Genomic DNA, 20,655 nt, shown 5'->3' with positions numbered 1-20,655 from the left:
TGTCTCTCTTAGAGGCGATGCAGTTCACTTCATGGACTGTGTTCTGACTGCATGACAAATCAGCATCATGTGGACAATATTCAAAAACAGCTACCAGCTTGTTGTTCGTGTAACAACAAAGTCATGTATATATATATATATATATATATATATATATATATATATATATATATATATATATATATATATATATATATATATATATATATACGTAGAATGTTCGGACAGCGATTCCTAACACAAAATAAGACAAAAAGTATAAGCCAATCTGGGTGCAGAAATGTTTCATTTCGGCTCTATAACCAGTCGAAAATTTGTCGAAAAATGTCAAATCAGTCATAACTCGAGAATGGAATGTCGAATTCAAGTCGGATAAACAGAGACAGATTTGTGTGTGTTTGTGTGTGTGTGTGTGTGTGTGTGTGTGTATTGTAGTGTCCAAAATAATTACCACATATAAGTAGTATTACAAATAATATAATGGCCAAAAAAGACTGTGGGAGAGAGAATGTGAGACTCGCTGTCTGGTATCGCACTACTATGAATCCTTTGATTTATCTCTCTTGCACCAGTCTTCTTCTAACTGAATCGAAAAGTCAATATACTACATAAATTAAAAAAAAAAAAAAAATAGAATACGGGATTATGTCCAATTAATCCTTCTTTACTGGCTTCTCTCAAAAACGTAAACGGGTATGATTATAAATATTCTTACTACATCCGGGTACAGGGAAGTTTTTATTTTAAAGAACGAAACATTATTTTGATTTTTTATAATATTTTATTCAAAAACTAGATATGAGGAAAAACGAAAAAAATTCTCTATGAGCGTAGCAAGAGTTCTCGTTTAGAACTCGGAAAACTTGACTCATGTAGGATCGAACTCAGAACCCATCACTCCCTGACTAGACACATTTAAATGCTAAAGTATGCTCTAAGTTTTAATGCTCCTGTTGCATAAGTTTCTCTGCCCTCGGTAGCGGCACAGCTTCACTTAGCCTTCACTTTAAAAGCAGCTCCTTGACTCAAAGAAAATGCTGACCTATCTACACAGGACTCCAGAACTCAAGAGAACCTGTGAAAAGTGATACCTGACTAAAAAAAGTACTACAAGGTGATAGGTTATGTTGATGGAAAAAAAACAAGTCTCTTTCATGAGACTATAAACTGGCCCGTAAAATGGACCTTGCCCTAACCAAGTCTCTCTGCGAGACAGTAAACTGGCCACCAGCAATTAGGCCTTGCCCTAATAAAGGTCTCGCTCTAAAAGAGACCAGAAACTTATCTCTTTTTCAAGAGATAACCACTGATACAGGATTAGGATCAGGGAAACAAAAAAAAAAAAATAAAATAAAATAAAAATAAAATAAAATAAAATAAAATAAAATAAACTTATAAATCGAGAAACAAAGTTCTCGAACCAGAGGGGCATCGAACCCAAAACCATTGGTTTTCTGAAACAGAATTCCTTAATAAGCCTATCCAAAAAATTAAAACATATCTCAAAATATAAAACCTATTTAATATATATCCCCACGTCCCCGGCGGGATTTAAATTCAAGACCTAACAAACAAAAAGGAATTCTCCCCAGAAAACTATTCTTTAGTTAGCTACCAAAAAAAAAAACTCCTATTCCCTATCCTTGGTCATTCCGAAAGACCATCCTACTCTGCCAGCCTTAAACAGCATAAAAAAAAAAAAAGTTAATCCAACAGACATTAGGACCTTCGGTCGAACGTAACCATGTGGTCCAGAGTGTCAGAAGAACCCTGGCCGAGGGAATCAGCTCGGTTTATATACGATTCTGCTCACAAGTGGCAGCATCCATGAACGAAGAGATCCCCAGTTAAAATGAAGAAAGTTCGTTACTAATTTGAAAAAACCGACGCTACCAATCTCCCCCCTTGAAGTTCTAACAGATCATCAGCAGGTATCCGGTTCTTAAACTATAGAAACAAATGGAACAGTGTATCTAGCTAAGAAGTAAAACTATAGAAGTTATTTCTCTAAGGTTATATGCTATATATATATATATATATATATATATATATATATATATATATATATATATATATATATATATATATATATATATATATATATATATATATATATATATATATATATTTAACCCAGATATCTTTATACAGTAAGCTTATTACAAGTAAGTGGAATGAAAATGTCCACTTACAGATCATTAATGCACAATTGGATATGGTGCAGGGGTAGCGCAAGAGTAGTCCGCAATAAAATTATGATATTCCTAGGATATTCTACGAAAAGTAAAGGCAGAAAGTACTTACTAAAGTCGGAAAGAGCATTCCCTTCCATGAGCGGTCATATGGGACCAAAATTTTAGATCCAGATTCGTCTCCATACTTAAAATGTCAGCGCACACAGGAGAGGATCAAGAGATAAAAACATAAAACTTTAGAAAATAATTCCTTACACCAAGAATTGAAAAAAATTATAGACCATTATAGGTGCACAAATGCGTCAATCCGTAGCTGTAGCTTGCCGAAAATTGACTGAACGATGCTGAAAAGGACAGTAAATCGAAAACGAAGTGTCGGATCAAGGTGGAGTAAAGAGACTTAGGAATAATTTTCAACCTTAGATTCCACTAATATATCAGTGGATATAGAACAGCGATGGCATAAGGGTTAACCTCATGGAGAAGAAAGGAAATTCATGATCTCTACAAACAAGACTTTGAAATCCAAAAACAGCTAACATTGAGGTGTTTCAAATAAAAAATACTTACTAATAACTTGAGTAAGTAGGGAACAACGATTGAAGATAACATTTGTGATAAATCGATAAGATGTAACAAATTATTGTAAAGGGGCACGATGGTTCAGGTATCATCTCTGGTGTGTGGGTCTCCTGCTTCGATCCCATATAATGGGAATTTGTGGTGGATAATGCCATGACTGTGAGTTTTCTTTGAGTTCTTCAGTTTCCTCCCACATTCTCATTCGACCAATTCTTTTGTTGTTATTCACTTTTATTAATCGTGCGTCTTATTTTGACTAAAGACCACAAAATTAAAGATTTTGTTTCATTTTTTTAAAATTATTTTGACAAAACTGATTGAAGAAGGAGATAACTAAATACGAATGATGGAAGACTGAAATACACACCTGAAAATCCGTAAAACAGTTTTTGCCCGAATCGGGTAAGTACTATTTCATATGTATGTGTGTGTGTGTGGGGGGGGGGGGGCGTAGTGGTAACAATATTGTGACGTGCACTTTAGGATTCTGCAGACATCAAATATTTTAGGTCTAAGGGAGACGTATACCAGGAACCCGTTTTCTTTTCCCGGTATCCCCTTGTGGTAACATTGCAGAAGTTCCAAACATATTGAGTAGAGTCCAGCAGTCATTGGTTCGTCGACGTAAGGTTCGTGGAGAACAGTTTGAACATTTATTATAATTTGAACAAACAATGTGTAAATATTATTTATTCACCAACTGTTAAGTTTCACACAGCACAAGGCCATTTGGTTGAAACTGAACAACAAAGGGAGGAAAAAAGCAATACAAAGAGGAAGGTAGATCTCTCAAATTGCAATATTCTCTTCAGTTGAGTTCTACTTTCGTTCAGAAGTAAAAATGTTAAAACCTGCTTCTGTAAAACAAGGAGCGCTTAACGATTGATAACCTAGGTGCTCGTTAAGTTAGCAAATTGAAAGTGCAAGTTCGCCATGAACACGAATGGTTATCTGCGACAGTAGGAATTCAGATACAATTTTATCATTGATGATTTGAGACATTAGTTCCTGCATCGAGTGATCATGTAACCCGGAATTCCAAATCTAGCTATGGCAAGAAAGAAATTTAAGACCGAGTCAATGCGAGATAGGTTAGCAGGCGTTGCCTGTGAGTAGGTGAGGCCTATTTTAATTTTACAATTTCCTAATTATTTTGGGGGTTACTATCGCGCCGCCCCTACACCACATCCAATTGTGCGTTAATGATATGATTATTCCGATAAGATCTTCCTCCTCTCTTTCAATACAAGAAAATACATTTGTCTTATTTTATTTATTATTCTTCAATCCACAATTTAATTAAAAAACAGAAGTTTCAAGATTTTACCTTTCAAATTTGCACATTAATATTTTATTTAAGGGATTCAATTCAGCTTTAAAATAATAACTCGTAATGGGAAGCATGGTTGTCGTAATGGGTAATAGTCTTCTAATAGTAGTCTTCATTCCAATAACTATTGTTGTCAATTTAATAATTTTGCCAATATTTTTAATAAATGGTATTTTAGGAATAGTTCGAAATTGTTTTGTCTCAGTTATGTATTTGTCTAAAACAACTTTTAAAAATCTATATGTATATTAAAATGCTAGGTTTTATACGTTTGTGTTCAAACTAAAGTTTATGTTTGTGACCAATCTTTTCGACAATGAGATCTCTAAAACTACAAGTGCTAGAAACGTGTCGTTCCGCTAGTCGATTTTAAATTTTGTGTAGATTGTCCAGTTTTAATTGAATATTTAAAAATCATGGCTGCTATTTCTTTATTACATTTTTAGGGGTACACTGGAAGTATTGAAATTTTAAAAAAGTAAAATATCATATCCTACGAGCAGTGGCGTATTTAAGATGGCTTCCGTGCTTAAGCTTCCCCAAAATTGTATTTACTAAATTTAAGTAAATAAAATATCTTGCAGAATTTTCACATTTCCAGGAACAAAGTTAGCAAAGTCCCTCCTCCGAAACAAAGTCGCAAATACGCCACTGCCTACGAGTTATATGTTCCAGCACCACATATTTGTATACAGGGTTGTATATTTCTCAGGAGTTTGTTTCATGGCCAAATGGTAATGAAAAACGAAGGATAACCATTTCTCCAGTCTAAGATAAAATCTTTATTGTTTGGAGTGTTTTGCCCAATGAATACCATATATCACTGACATTATAATTAATTGTGTATGTAATGTACGTATTTGCTTATTACATACTGCATGCAAGAAGAAAGAAAACACTGATCATACATGAATTAGAAACTCCAACCGGAAGTAGGTTCAATCATGCAAACGGTGGAGATATTGAAAAAATAATTTTAAAAATCTCTCCTTTATGGTATTCTTTGCCTATTTTTATCAAGACATCTTTTACTTGTATCTGTAAAGGAACACGTACAGATGTCAGGAATAACAAGATGCTTATAAGTGAAGATGTGCTGAGAAGTAGTAGTAGTAGTAATAACTAATTTTTTTTGACAAAATTTTAGTTTTATGTAACAATTATGTCACGTTACTCTCTTTTCATATGAAAATATTAACATAGATTGAAGATGGCTGCCTTCGAGCTACTTTTCAAACTAGCAATTTTCTCAAATTATTTTGTAGAAATATTTTGGTCAAAGAATATTAATTTTGTTGATATTACGAAACAAGAGAGAAAGAAGGAAAAGAAACATATATGATATTGTAAATGACAAAGTTCCTTCTGTCAGGTGTCCCCGACAATCTATTTTGTGTAGCTCCCAACAATATTAATAAATTGTTTTTCAGCAACGTGGAAAGTGACAAAATACACTCGATGTGTATTTGCACCACGCACTTACTAAGCAATGCTCACAATCATTGAAAGTGAAGACTTAGAAGATAAGAGTAATACTCGATTATTTTCTGGATTGCGCAGAAAGAGATAAAAATATATGTATAAAAAGAATCCTCTTATCGATCTCGATAAAAAAAAAGTACGTTATCGAGAAACAATGAACTAGAAATTCCATACAAAAGAACCTGTTTTCTTTACTTCTTTCTTTTCTATTATTCTCCAAATGACTGACAGTAAATTAAGTTATTTTTCAGTATCTAACGAGTGCTATAGTGGTTAAACTTGTTCATTCTTATTCCCGTGGCCTTCATTTATATTGCTAACATTTTTACGCAAGGAAGCTCCCAAGTACAGTAAAGTTACGTTACGTCCAGTCAGTCGCTCAGTGGAAGGAGAATTGTTGCTCAAGCCTAATTGCTGGGAATTCTCCACGGCTGCATGTTGTGTTCGTATTCTTCTGTGTTTGTGTGATATACAGGTGTAATGAATGTATGTATATGTGAGTGATAAAATAACTAACAGTGTTGCTTTAAAGTGACCAACTATGAAGTGGAAGAGGATATCAGGCGAAGATGCTATTCAGGTAAGAAAATTCCCTTTCTGCATGAGGAAGGTCAGGGGTGCCTATAGCCCTACCCCCACAAGATTTTTAGGGGAATATAATTTTTTTGTTAAATATGGCACAATCGAACTTTAATTATGCCATAATGGTGTTTTTTGAGAGTTCTAATTGTGAAGGAGGACTTAGCATAAATTACATTTAAAAATAATTAATTGTCATAGCAAAGAATGCATTCTTTTCTGATTCAAAGGACTAAATTGTGGCGGGAAACGTAGGCGTTTATAGATTGATTCTGTTTAAAGGAGGCAAGACCATCAAGTGAAGTATCTTCCTATGCACTGGACATGCAAATCAGGAACTCATGTTCTTTTGGAGGACGGGAATCTAGACCCCATTTAGGGGAAGAAAAATGGTAAATTTGGGAGGGGTTACACCAAGCACTTAGAGGATGGAGTTGACCCCTATACTATACTATATATATACAGTATAATATGCTATACTATACTATACTATTCTATACTATACTATACTATATATATAGGCCTACAGTAAAACCTTCCTTCAATGGACCCTATATTAAACGGAAATATTTCACGCTCCCATGAATTTTAGAGTATAAAACATGTAGAAGTCTCTTCATTAAGCGGAAACTGTGTTATGCGGAAAACGGAAAGCAGAATAAACCTTTAACAGAAAGTTCTGAGTTCCGGACTGCAGTGTTTAGAAAACTTTTAGATATCCTATGAGGGGCAACATATCCATTACACCGTCTGTGATAAATTCTTCGTTCTTTTGTTAAATCTGTCTGGACAATTTTCCTTACGGATTTCTTTAGTGTAGTTTCTCAGGCTAAAGTTTGTGCGGAAAGTCGAGCAGCCAAGCAGCAGTGTATACAGAAAGCCCTGCTTGACTAATAGGGAAAAAAATAAAGAAAACGTGTGCATAGCATATTTTGTGTTCATATTAAATTTTCTGTGTATTAATTCGTAGAAGAAAGAAGTACGATAATTGAACAAGGTAAGTACAGCAATATATTTTCTCAGTATATCCGTTAAAAACATAAGCGAAAATCTGACTTTTTCCGAGTTCCGCTCGATTTCGCTAAAGACGGGTTTCACTGTATATTAATTACTAAACTTGGTTAAAAAATAGTAGACATGGTCCACATGGTAGCTCAGTAGTAGAAACCAGAGATGGAGTGGGTCGGTGGGTCAGTGGGTCAAGTGGGTCAAGTTTTCTGAGTGGGACGTGGGTCAACAGCATGTGACCCACTGTGACCCACTGCGACCCACCACCCACCATGACCCACTGTGACCCACCACCCACCATGACCCACTGCGACCCACCACCCACCATGACAAACTGTGACTCACCGACTCAGTATGATCTACCGACCCTCTCTGCTCACTGCATTGTAGACAGTATCTTCTGAAGACTGGTAAATTTGTCTCCGTTTTACTTTCAAGACTTTCATTTCCCTTCCTTTTCGACTTGTTTCTGTCTACTTACCTGAGGTGAGTATATGTAACCAAGTGAAAAAAGGACTTCAGGCACTTTTGGATATTGATATTTTTAATAGTAATAATAGCAATAGGACTTACACTACAACTTGGCTTTCGAGACCTGTGAGTTTTTAGAGCTAACTACTGGAAAAAATACATTTTTGAATCACTGTAATATATAAATTATTATATAAAAAATTGAATGTAACTATGCGTGCCTGATCATCACTGTCAAATTGCAAAGTCAAATGAAATTACTTTTGGTATATATATATAGTTAGGCCTTAATCCAAATTGGGATGTTATATTGCTTTTATTATAATGCATAATATCCTAAGGAGGTAGTGAGTATCCGAAGTTTTGCGGAAAAAAAATGAGTATCTCACAAGCCGTTAAACTTACGGAGCTGAAATTCAGTGTATTAACTCTTTATTGAAAATAAACAGAATGTGTCCTAGCATTTTTTTAAATTCTCCTTTATGTGGGGGGAGGGCACTTTCTATATATGGAAAATTGGTAGTGAGTTTTTTTGTAAAAATGATCGAAAACGATCGATGTTATTTAAGAAAAAAAATCAGAAACAAAAACAAATAAGAAATAATCAGTTTATCAGGATTTAATTGATAATTTATTCACAAGATTCCCTGTCAAAGGCGTGGTAGATGAAGTTTCTGTTCTACATGGGTCGACATTGCCAACTGACATGGTCGATATGGAAAAGATGTTGTATGGTGATAGAGAGATGATACTTCTTACTGAGTATTTCAAACCTGACCAAAAAAAATCGTTATCAGACTTAAGTCTAACAAGTAGATTGTCGATGAGAAGTAGAAATCGGGTAGAAGTATTATCAATTTCCACGACAGAGTGGGAATGGGGATTTCCCCTTATGAATTTACAGATGACTGATATTAGAAATAGACTAAGTGCTCAAACATTGTCTAACTTGTTGCTCATCAATGTTAATGGCCCACCGCTAGACATGCTCAAAGTAGACAAGCTAGTTATTTCTTGGCTGAAGGAGGGACATCATTCCACTGTGAATGATTTACCGCCAAAAAGTTACCAACAGGAAATAAATCAGATTTCAGATTTGTTTTAAGGTGGAAAATGACGAGTTACGGAAAATGTATACTTGTATTACTAACGGCTTGTTTGTGTTATTCAACTTTGTACCTAATTTTTAGCAAGTCTCTTCTTTGCTTTAGGTAAACTACTTTGAATAAATATTCATAATAATTGCAATTATGCATATTTGTAACTTAAATTTAACATGGTGTTTTAGTGATTACACAAATTACAATTATGAGCATACTTTATGGAAATGCTCTCACATAGGGTACCCGAGCACCTTTATACCCTATGAACAACTGATTTTTCAAGTCTTTTGTGAGGAAAATACTGTGAACTGAGAAACCATAACGTTTTCCATATTGTACAGGGGTATTTTCTTGCGAATAGAAGTTTCTTGTGTAATGCATTCAGAAATTAATACTTGCAAGAATACTCTCTTAGTACAAGTATATTTTAGGCACACACTAATTTCCCCCCACCTCGAACTGTTTCAATTTCCTCACTGACAAACACTTTACCATTTTATATCGTAAAGGTCAGATCCACCGTTATTGTAACAGAGTGGTGCTTGAGCGATTGACTAGAAATTCATACTCCGATTAGTGACAATTTCACAGTCTTGTTTTATTACAAGTGTAAACTCTTTAGTCAGTTCAGAAGAGGCCGTGGATCGTGTTCAGAGTTGATGACGATGGATTTTAGTGTGTCAGAGTAGGTCAAAGTGGATGAGAGTGGTTCATGGTGGGTGGTGGGTCACGGTGGGTCAGAGTGGGTCACCGTGGGTGCTGGGTCACGGTGGGTGGTGGGTCAGAGTGGGTGGTGGGTCATGGTGGGTCGAGGGTCAGAGTGGGTCATGATGGGTGGTGGGTCAGTGGGTCGTGGGTCAAGTTTTCATTGACCCACGCCAACTCTGGAAACATACCTGGTGCAAAGGTGTGCGGTTCGATCACAACTTGCCAAGTCATCGCGTCAATAAATTTTCTCAGCGCCCTTCTGTCCGCTTCCGATCTAAATAGCGAGTGTACTTCAATTTTATATCTGTGATGTGAACTTGCTTAATGTCGCGCAATGATAATGATGTAATAAATACAAATTCCACCCATTCCTTCAAAATGATTCATAATTATCCTTTCACTTTATTATCATGTAGGTGTAGGACGATATTATTTCACTTCGTTTGTCATTGAGCATTAAGGAGCCACGGTGGCTCAGTGGTAGAGCGTTCACTTTTGGTGCATGAGGTTTTTAGTTCGATCTCAGCTCGCGCCATATGAGCTTTGTGGTGGACAAACACCATGTGCGTGGGTTTTCTCGGGGTTTTCCCGTTTCCTCCCATTTTCTGCATTCCACCATTTCATTTATTCTTACCATCACCGCTTCCTTTAGGCTAGCCGGCATAATTGTAGGACGTAAAACTTCAATATTTCACTTCATTTTCATTGAACATTATGAAGGACAATTACAGGAGGAGTTCGTTTCAGACAAATAGGCACTTTTAAAAACAAATTAATTATTGTAATTTCAAGCTTCTGAACAAGGAAAATAATTCAATCCTTTGAACGTAAATGTTAAACAGTATTTTAATATTGTAATAGAAGTATTATAATGTAATAGAAGTATTGTATTGTAATAGTTTAGTGAGAGCGAGCGCACTGACATTTGGTTCTATCTAAGCTGACTCACATTTAGAAATTTGGAGCACAAACTGAGTTTGCTTAATCAATGATTGAAGCTCAAAATTTCACTTTCTGCAGCCTATCCATCGTTTTTAAATAAAATGTAAGTATAATCTTAATTCAAAGTTTCTATGGGTTTATTTATTTTTTGTTTATTTGAGATGCTATTGTTTTCCAAAAGAGAAAAATATGATAGCACCCTACGAATGAAGTGTCAATAAAAACTAACAACTTCAATGATAATTTACAACTATTTTTCATCCTTCTTTTTTTTTTCTATAGAAGAACCAACGTTTGTTATTCTCAATACAGTGATCAGTAACTCACTTGTGAAATTGTAGAATTTTTAATCCATTAAATCCACTAATTTAAAAGCTTTGGTATCTACTAAAGATAAGAAAATTATTCATTTCAATTCTAATTTTAGATATTTTATTATTTATGTGAGAAAAGTTCTGCCCTTTCGCAACGTAAGTTTGAAGGATGTAATTATTAAAATGCAATAGTTTGATATAATGAATTTGGATTCTCACGATATCGCTTTTGTTCTTTCTTCTTATCAGAGTATACTATATTTTAGCCACTTCACATCCTGTACGATTAAATCATGGTTGTATGTATGAATGTCAAACCGTAATTATATTCACTTACTTAGTATAGTTACCTATGGTCATCTTGTATCTCTGCATCCCGTAACTAATTGCCTGGTAATAGTAATATGTTAATAGGAACTCTCAGTGCTAATTAAAGTTATATTCCTTATATTTACCTGGTAATGAAAAAAAAATCATTAATGCCGTGGGCTTGAACACAAGTACTTCGTAATATAAAACCATTAAGGTTTTATGTGTATACTGGCACAGCTATTTAATTTTCCTTCTATATCAATATAATTCTGTCATACAGTGTAACGACTAAAAAGATCAGATATGTTCAAGGCTCTTTTAAGACAGGAGGGCCGAATTAAAAATGGAACATTCAAAAATTCGTCGTTTTGCATTAAACATTACGAAAAGAAACATATTTATCCATTAATTAGTTATGTAACAGTACATTTATTATTATCATATTATGAACAAGGCATATTATTTGTATTATGATAACGATGTCGAATAAAATTTTGACTCATAAGCTCTTTAATGGTAATTAATTTACAATTGAGTAAATCCTTTACTGTGTTTTGTATGTTTTATTTGCAAAACTTGTAACTATTTTAGTTTGAAATAAAATAAATAAAATCAATAGAATTGTTTTCGAAAAATTAAACTCAAATAATTTGATACAACATAGGTTGGCTTTAAAATTTTAGTAACTTAAATTAAGAAAATTAAACAGATAAGAAATAGAGAATTGTGTACGCAAACAATTCATGAAATAGAGCCCTAATTTGTCCCGGATAAAATTCTAGTTGCTGTTCTATTTTAGTATTAAATGCAAGTTGAACATAGCTGAAAATGAAAAAAAAGATAGATTTGAGTTGAACGTACTTGTTATCTATCTGTCCTTTTCAAATATAATCGTTTATTCATTAATCTATTTGTTATAAAACATTTTGTAGTTCAGTTACTATACAAAGTATAGATCATAAAAAAGAAAATGAAATGGAATCTTTAAGTTTTACGTCCCACGGTTATGCCGGTTAGGCTAAAGGAGACGGTGATGATGAGAGATGAGTGAAATGGTGGAATGAAGAAAGTGGGAGGAAACGGGAGAACCCCGAGAAAACCCACGAGCACGGTGTTTGTCCACCACAAAGTTCACTTGGCGGGGGCTGGGATCGAACCCGGGACCCCAAGCACCAGAGGTGAACGCTCTACCACTGAGCCACCGCGCCCCCCTCATAAAAAAGAATCAAAGACAATAACATGTCTCTGAATTTTCAGACAGTAATACTATTTCTTTTCTACATAGAAAAGAGTAACGAATTAATTTACGTAATGAAGTTTTAAACGCTCTCGTCTCTATTCTCTGCTTACGAATGCTTGTCAAGCCTTTTCACTATCTTCATTTGATTTTACATCCTAAATAAATAAGAATTTACATAAATAGATTCCATAGTGTCGTTTAATCGGTATCAGGACATCTACGCTATAACGAGAATACCTGTTTTTCTGGGACATTAGCAGTACTGTCCAAAACTCCCTTAAACAGTGGGACATTTGCGGTATACATCATGGAACGTGCACCAGAAGCATTCATTTCACACCCATTACTCCAAATTAGAATGAATATAATAATGAAATGGGATGGGTATGGAGATGGAACAGTGTAATATTATGTGATTCATTTATGCAATACTGTATCTATATTTTATTCATTGTATTGGTTTCAGAACTTACCTCGATATGTATTTATCTCTAATGTACCAATTGAACTCTATTATAAATCATGAAAATAAATTACTAATTGTTGAACGTTAATTTTCACTTTGTGTCTTTCACTTATTCCGATCTAGATCTGGCCAAAAATTCCTAAATATGCTCATAACAACGGACAACTGTGTCCAAAATGAGTGACTTGAGGCATATCACTCCACTAGCAAGTTGCTCTTTGGATAATTCCATAATATTTACGCGTAATTACAAATATCTCAATATGTTAAAAACGAAGAAAAATATTATATTTCAATTCTAAGTAACCATTGGCAAATAGCTTTAGGAAAACTGTTAAGGAAAACTATAAAAGAAAAGAAAAATATATAAATATTTCTCGAAGTTTCCTTTAGGCCTAAGTATCATGGACAAACATTCGACCAATCAGAGATAAAAATTTATTTACATTTTTGTTTTGCTCAAGTATTTGTTTACAACTTTCGGATATGTCTACCATGTATCCTAGTAACTGTTCTTTCATTTTTCTGTATAATTGATTCTTATATTTGCGTGTATATATTCTTATGTGCTGTCTACTTTTAATATACAAAATGCTCGGGTCCCCTGAAAGAATCATGTTATTACCTAGAACAACTTGCTGGCTACACCAATGTGATAGAACTTGATCTTTGTGTAGCAGTTGATACTGTGTGCTTATCCGCTAACTAAACATGTGAAAATATCCTCTCTCAGCTTGGAGAATAAGAAGTTATTTCGAATAGTATCGCAAATGCCCCAGTACCACAAATGTCAATACTCAAAATACCGCAAGTGTCTCAGTACCGCAAATGTGGATACTCCAAGTGTTGGACTTTCCCTTTAATTGCTCCTTTTCTGCGAAGAATTACAGGAAAGATTTTAAATAAATTAGCCCAAGTTTAATGAAAAGAAGCAATAATAATAATCGCAAAGCCTGAAAACTACTTAGTTTTTTTAAAAACTTCAACATTATATTCAGCAAGTGACAATCGGAATTCCGTATTACTTTCCTTATATTTAGATAAACTTCCGATACTCTTGAAACTTTATTTACTGTGTTTCTTTAAATTCGATCTATAAAATACATTCTCTGAAGCTATCTTAATAATTCTTTTCATTGAGAGTAAATCTCTTGCCATTGCTGTAATTTCAGTTCATGTCGATCCTCAGTTGTTCTGAGTTTTGGTGTAAGAATTTGCCCACTTTAATATTGTCGGTTGATTGAGTACTCTTATTTTCCTTGCTTACTTTCTGGCATACCTTCAAACACATGTCATTAATCAATCATTGCTAAGTTTAGCAAGAAAACAAAATAAAAAGCATATGTGTATAGCTAAGTTCACATTATAGTGTCCTGTTATACAATGAAAAAAATGTGGTGTACGTAAAAATGTAGCTTACATGCGTAAATTCTGCAGTTTTTAGACTTAAAGTACAACTTTATGTAACACCCTGCAGCAGAGGTATGTCTTAAACGTAGGTTAAACTAAAAACGTGTTTTATAAGTACTTTCCGTATAAGTGATCCAAATAAACGTACTTTCCGTACGAAAGAAAGAACCGTATATAGGCTTTCAGGATCTCACATACAAATGGACGTATATAACATATAGCTGACGGAAGACTGTTAGATGTCAGACATCCTGGAGCGGCATGATGTAACATCTAAGATTGAAAAGCGCAGTACGTATGTAGCATATGGATAACGTATGCTCAATACAGATGTCCGTAGTAAACATATGCAATCCGTATACTTGTACAATATAACAGATTGTCCGGATACCAGATTTTTCTTGATCTAGCGTCAAAAACGAAAGTGCATTTTCTAATCAAAACAAGACTAGGGACATGACAATTCTCGTCTCCTTTTCGAGACGAAAATTGAGACGAGATGAGAAATCTCGTGAGTTCAACACTAGTTCATCCAAGTCTGAAATCTCAAATACTGTTTTAGTGTTCGAACAAGGTTAAGTTGAATTGAGGTTTAGCGTCCGTTCAGCAGCGATGTTATATGAAAATTCAAATTCATTATATCAAACTATTGCATTTTAATATTTATATCTTTGACACTAATGAAGAAAGAATTGAATTTGCGTTGAATTTTAATTTTAATTTCGCAACTTGACATTTATGTTGCGAAAGGGCAGGACTTCTCTCACAGAAATAATAAAATGTATATAATTACAGTTGAAATTAATATTTTTCCTAAGTAGACACGAAAGCTTTTAAATACGTGAATTTAGTGGCTACAAATTCTACCATTTCACAGGCGAGTTACTGACCACTATATTGAGAATAATAAATGTTGGTTCTTTTACAGAAAAAAAAGAAGAATGAAAAATATGAGATATGGGCCTATAGTTTAACATGGGATTCAAACCATTTTGTTGGATGAAGCATAATTTCTTGTCCATAAATACTTTCAAAACTCAATAGCATTACTATGAAGCTCGAGGCCTCAGGCGGTTGTCTAGTTCGCCCCATGTAAAGACCGCCACTGATTTAATATGAATAAAGAAGGAACTTACCGGTAAAAGGACTGGACGAGTGATGCCCTATGTATAAAGCTACTTTCAGTTTCATTTGCAATGCCACTTTAGTACAAAGGTGATATATTAGAAAATAAAAAAGAAACAAACAAAAGTTCCTTATGTTCTTGTATGCAAGTACATACCGAATCTCGATCAGAAATTTCCACATTCCATTTTTTAAAAAAATAATTTCCAGGCTAAATAAACCTTATTAAAATATTGTTTGGGATTTTGTATAGTATTTCTAGACGAAAAACTAGTTATAAATTGAAATTAATCTTATATACATATGTAAAGAAACTGATCTTATTTCGCATCTAATCACTGGAAAACGGCTGAACCGTTTCAAATTAGTTTTGGAACGGCTGAACATCTGCACAGCATATCATTCTATTATGAGCTGCATTTCCATTACATTTCATCACTATATCTGTACGAGTCGATTTACAGACGCAAGTAAAGAACTGAATAACTCAGAAAGGTAGTAAACTGATAGAGACAAACGGATAAATGTAGCATTGAAATATATGTATTGGAGTGAATTTGTGGCAAATTTGAAGTGGCAGATGATGTCGAATGGATTTTTTCTTGCTTATAAATCATATCTCAGTACACCTTATTGCGGCTTTACATGCATTTGAAGTTGCCAGCATGCAATAGATTTCGTCATTAATAGCAAAGCAAAGTGCCTACCATGTAGACCCCTATGTTACCCGCTGTATGTAACTTTTTCACTGGTTGCTTGGCACAAGGATATCAACGCCTTAGCGACAATGTTAATCTTATGGACTCAAGACGACCTCGAGAACGTTGAATAGAAAATTAGCAGTACTTTTTTTTCTTTAAACTTTGAATGAGAACTAGCAAATCTACACAATATCCGGGATCGATCAGCGAAAACGGCACGTTTCTAGAGCTTGGGGTCTCCAAGGTCTCATAGGTCTCATTGTCGAAAGGAATTGGCTAGAAACATATAAAGGTAGCATTTTAATATACATACTTCTGTATAGGCAGTTATCCTCCTCGAAACGAGTTTTCTCCATGTCACTTTTATTAAAGAGCATATCCTAAAGGGGGAGGGTAAGATATGGGTTAAAATTTATGCGAAAAATTTGGTATCTCACGAGCCCTTTAACTAGGATGGTAAAACTTGGCTTACAGGATATACAGTAAGGGACAAACACTAAAAAGAGAGCAGTTGTTATATTTTAACGTGCTATACAGGTGATCATCCACAGTGGACATCATACAATGAAATCCCCATCAGCCTCAATAACTGCCTCCACAAGATAATGGAAATCGCCTATAGATTGTAATGAGATGGGTCTTGAGAATATTTGCCATTGCATCCACAAGAGCTACCCTAAGAGCCGCAACGTGATATGTGGATGTTTATTGGAGTCCCTCTCAATCATACCATACGTAATAAATAGCCCATTGAATTAACATCTGGGAAGCCTCGTATTGAGAGTGATATGGTCATGAAAATTATCGATCAGCCACTCATAGGTCGTATCAGCCGTATGTAATAGAAGAGATTCTTGCTGAAAAACTAATGCTTACGCCCCTGCTAGGTTTTTCTATGTTTACCTGCGAAAGAAAGGATTTGTAACTATGATGTATATGATGCTGTGTCGTCTATAACGTATGTTCTGAAATACTTGCCACAGCCTGTATAACTCCTCATTATAAATACAGATACATGTCCAAACGTTTTCCAAAATTCCAATTTTAACAGGAGAGGAGTTCAATTGGTTTTTCTTTAGCCACATTGTAATCGACGTTGTCTGCTGTTTGTGATCGCGTCGCAAAACGGCCAACCCATTTGAGATAAATTTTGACACACACCTCGAGGTAGGTTTTAATCATGTCACTGTGTATTTTAGTTGTAGATATTTAAGTTTAGAGTTCTTTACAGCAACGAAAATATATGATACTTGGACCTATAGCTTAACGTGGGATCTGATCCACATTAGCTCCCGCGATAATCCTGGCTACATATCGATTACAATAGCACAAAATACAAATACATTATCCAAGTCAAACATACACTCAAAATTCACTTTCGCGACTTAATTAAGCGTTAAAATTAGTTATCTATATAGTAAAATGCTAGGTTAATATGTTTGTCTCCAAAGAAAAGTTTATATGTTTGTCTCCATTCTTTTCGACAATGAGATCTCGAAAATCACAAAGGCTAGAAACGTGCCGTTTTCGCTGGTTGTTTCCAAATTTTGTGAAGAGTGTCCAGTTGTAATTGAATATTTTTTTTTAAAAAAAAACGTTGCCGTTATTTCTTGATTACATTTTTAGGAGTACACTGGAAGTGTTGAAATTTTTAAAAAATATAGCATCATATCCTACGAGTTATTCATTCCAATACGGGGGTTGCATGTCTCTTAGGCGTTTGTTTCATGGTCAAATATAATGAAAAACGAAGGATAACCATATCTCCAGTTTAAGATGAATCTTTATTGTTTGGAGTGTTTTGCCCAATGAACACCATATATCACTGACCTTATAATTAATTGTGTATGTAATGTATTTACTTATTACGTACTGCATGCAAGAAGAAAGAAAACTCTGATCATTCATGAATTTCTAGGCTTTCGGCATCTATGGCCATTTAGTCTGTTATATATATGAGGGATGACGTCCCTTGTCGAGCACGAGAGGGAAGGAAGAAAGGATTGGAGAAGGATGGAAGAGGCCTGGGACCTATAACTTAGGTACCATCCCGGCAGTTGCCTGGTGTGAGTAAGGAAAATCCAGAAAACCTTATTCAGGATGGCTGGTCTGAAAAAGCGTTTTACACTTTTTCGACCGACCCCACCGGGAATCGAACCCGAGACCGCTCGCACCTAAGGCAAGAGCGTTAGCGGTGTGGGTAAGGAGACAGAGTGGGAAAGAGATTCATGGTCATAACAGAATGATAGGCTGAGTAGACAACGAAGGTTCAGCTAGTCTATATATTAAAATGCTGGGTTTATATGTTTTTCTCCAATGAAAAGTTTATATGTTTGTCTCCTTTCCTTTCGACAACGAGATCTTGAAAACCATAAGTGATAGAAACATGCCATTTTCACTGGTCGATTCTAAATTTTGTTTAGATTGACCAGTTCTAATTGGATATTTTTAAAAAAAGTGTCCTTATTTCTTTATTACATTTTTTAGGGGTACACTGGAAGTGTTGAAATCTTAAAAAAGTAAAATAACATCATATCTTATGTGACGTTATAATTAATTGTGTATGTAATGTATTTGCTTATTACATACTGCATGCAAGAAGAAAGAAAACTCTGATCATACATGAATTAGAAACTCCAACTGGAAGTAGGCTCAAATCTTGCAAACACTGAGAGATATTGAAAAAAATAATCAAAGAATTCTCCCCTTTATGGTACCTCTTCCCGATTTTCATCAAGACGTCTTTCATTTGTGTCTGTAAAGATACATGTACAGATGTTATGAGGAATGACAAGGAGATTCATGCTCATATGTGAATGATGTGCTGTGTAGAGAGCGCAGGTTCAGCTACTTAGTAATTATGGGTTATTATTTGTTAATCTATGTCCGAAAACTCATTCCTTCTCACATGAAAATTGATTCTCTCTCTCTCTAATTCTATGGCCTATGGAACAAGAAGATTCAATGACGCATTCACAAAAGCTCTCCATTGACTTCTGTCCTTAGCTACTGGATGCAGTTTCTACTTTGTATTCTTATTTCTGCGAAATCCATCTTAATATTAACTTATGGCAACCTTTTAGATCGAAATGTTAACATCAGGCAAATTAGAATACAATCTCATAATAAACTTAACCATTTAATTTAGGTAGAGCAATAATTTGAAAGATGTCTTAGATAAATAAAACTAGAGACATTAGATTTAGATAATTACCCAAAACTGGTGCTGTGGCTTTATGACAAAATTGATAGTAACTGTCATACCGAATTAGAAGTTAGAATTGTTTATATAAGTGAGATTGGTAATTAAGTCGAAAGATAGCAGTATGTCATCGATTTGTAACCAGCATGTACTCACCAAGATTTGATCGGAGAAGAATCAAGAGATCGAACCTTCTTCTGTGTTGGTTACTTCAGAACTCTCTCGAGTTCACTACTCCTTTTGTCCACCTACCTTTTGTTCCTAGTTTTTGGTGGCGTCATTTCTTCCGTTTACAATTACATTTACAAGAATTTCCTTATAACTCGAAGTAGGAAGTGTTTGTTATTGAGTTGACACATTGCTACATAACATATGTTATATTTCCTGTTAAAAAGAATATTTTCGTTTGGACATAGTTTTGAGTTGTTATGAGACTTCCTTGATTGCTCTAAAGATATAGACGACTTAACAGCATCAGAGTGGAAATTGAGTTTTATTTCCATTTAAAATATGAAAATCTACAAAATATTGATATCAAAGTTAATATCATTTACCCTTTACCAGTTAACTTCAATCGTATTACAATATTCTCCGTACATCTTCTCCTAGGTCTTCCTAATGGTTGTTTTCCGATTGGACTTCCAGTCAAAACTTTGTAAGTGTTCCTACTTTCTTCCGTTCTGAGTACATGACCTGTCCACCTGAGCCTCCTCGACTTGATAACCCTAACAATGTTTGATAAACGGTATAAATTATGCAGTTCCTCGTTATAAAGTTTCCGCCATTCCCCATTCCGTTTCTCTTGGTTTCGAATATTCGCCCCAGGATCTTGTTCTCAAATACTTTCAGTCTACGTTCTTCGTGACAGGGACTCACATTAATAGGAAGATTGGTTATAAAGCGTAAAATGTTTGTTTTATACGTATTACTATAACAGTACGAACTAACTCCAGGATTTCAAGACATTACTCACAAATTTTAGAATTATTTTTGTTATTGAACGAGAGAAAGAGCAAATCAATAAATATATTCAGCATATTTTTTTATCCTATAATTCCTTATATCTAACGACTATCTAGATCTACCACCTGCTATCTATCGACACTTCCTCAAATGTAGTGCTTAATTGTGATGAAAGCTCAAACATGAAAATTACATTTCAAGACACATTACATTTGTTTTGTTTATTAGTATTTATAATTTTATCTCATATAAGGTTGATCCTTTTTATCGCTCAACACGCCAATCCTTAAATATATGTGAGTTTTCTCTATACAGCTTTTCAGAATATGGTATAATTGCTGATAAATCGACTGGTTTATTTATGTACCATTTATCAACTCTGCAGTTTATAATCTCATAGGCCGTTGATAATCAATATTTAAAATACTCTATAAAACATGTCACCGATAAAAGTAGTTGATAAAGATTAGAGATCATTCAGTGATTTACTTCATATTTTTCTCCTCCCCTCGATAAGGAAGA

At 34.5% G+C, this 20,655-nt stretch overlaps 1 protein-coding gene across 1 annotated transcript in view; it reads left to right on the top strand.

Annotated features, from left to right (window-relative positions):
* Positions 1–6,015: 6,015 nt before the first annotated feature.
* LOC145688959 (uncharacterized) overlaps positions 6,016–20,655 on the top strand; it is a 239,639-nt gene continuing 224,999 nt past the window's right edge. Inside the window, exon 1 of the mRNA XM_081763120.1 lies at positions 6,016–6,169. Within this exon, the coding sequence (XP_081619246.1) occupies positions 6,131–6,169 (39 nt within the window). The 5' untranslated portion in view covers positions 6,016–6,130. The remainder of the gene's footprint in view (positions 6,170–20,655) is intronic.

This window comes from Thermobia domestica, chromosome 7 (assembly GCF_964235325.1).
Source record: "Thermobia domestica chromosome 7, izTheDome1.hap1.1, whole genome shotgun sequence".
In the NCBI taxonomy this organism is placed as follows: Eukaryota; Metazoa; Arthropoda; class Insecta; order Zygentoma; family Lepismatidae; genus Thermobia; species Thermobia domestica.
The sequence above is the reverse complement of the archived record's forward strand: the minus strand, read 5'-3'. Positions and strand labels throughout refer to the sequence as shown.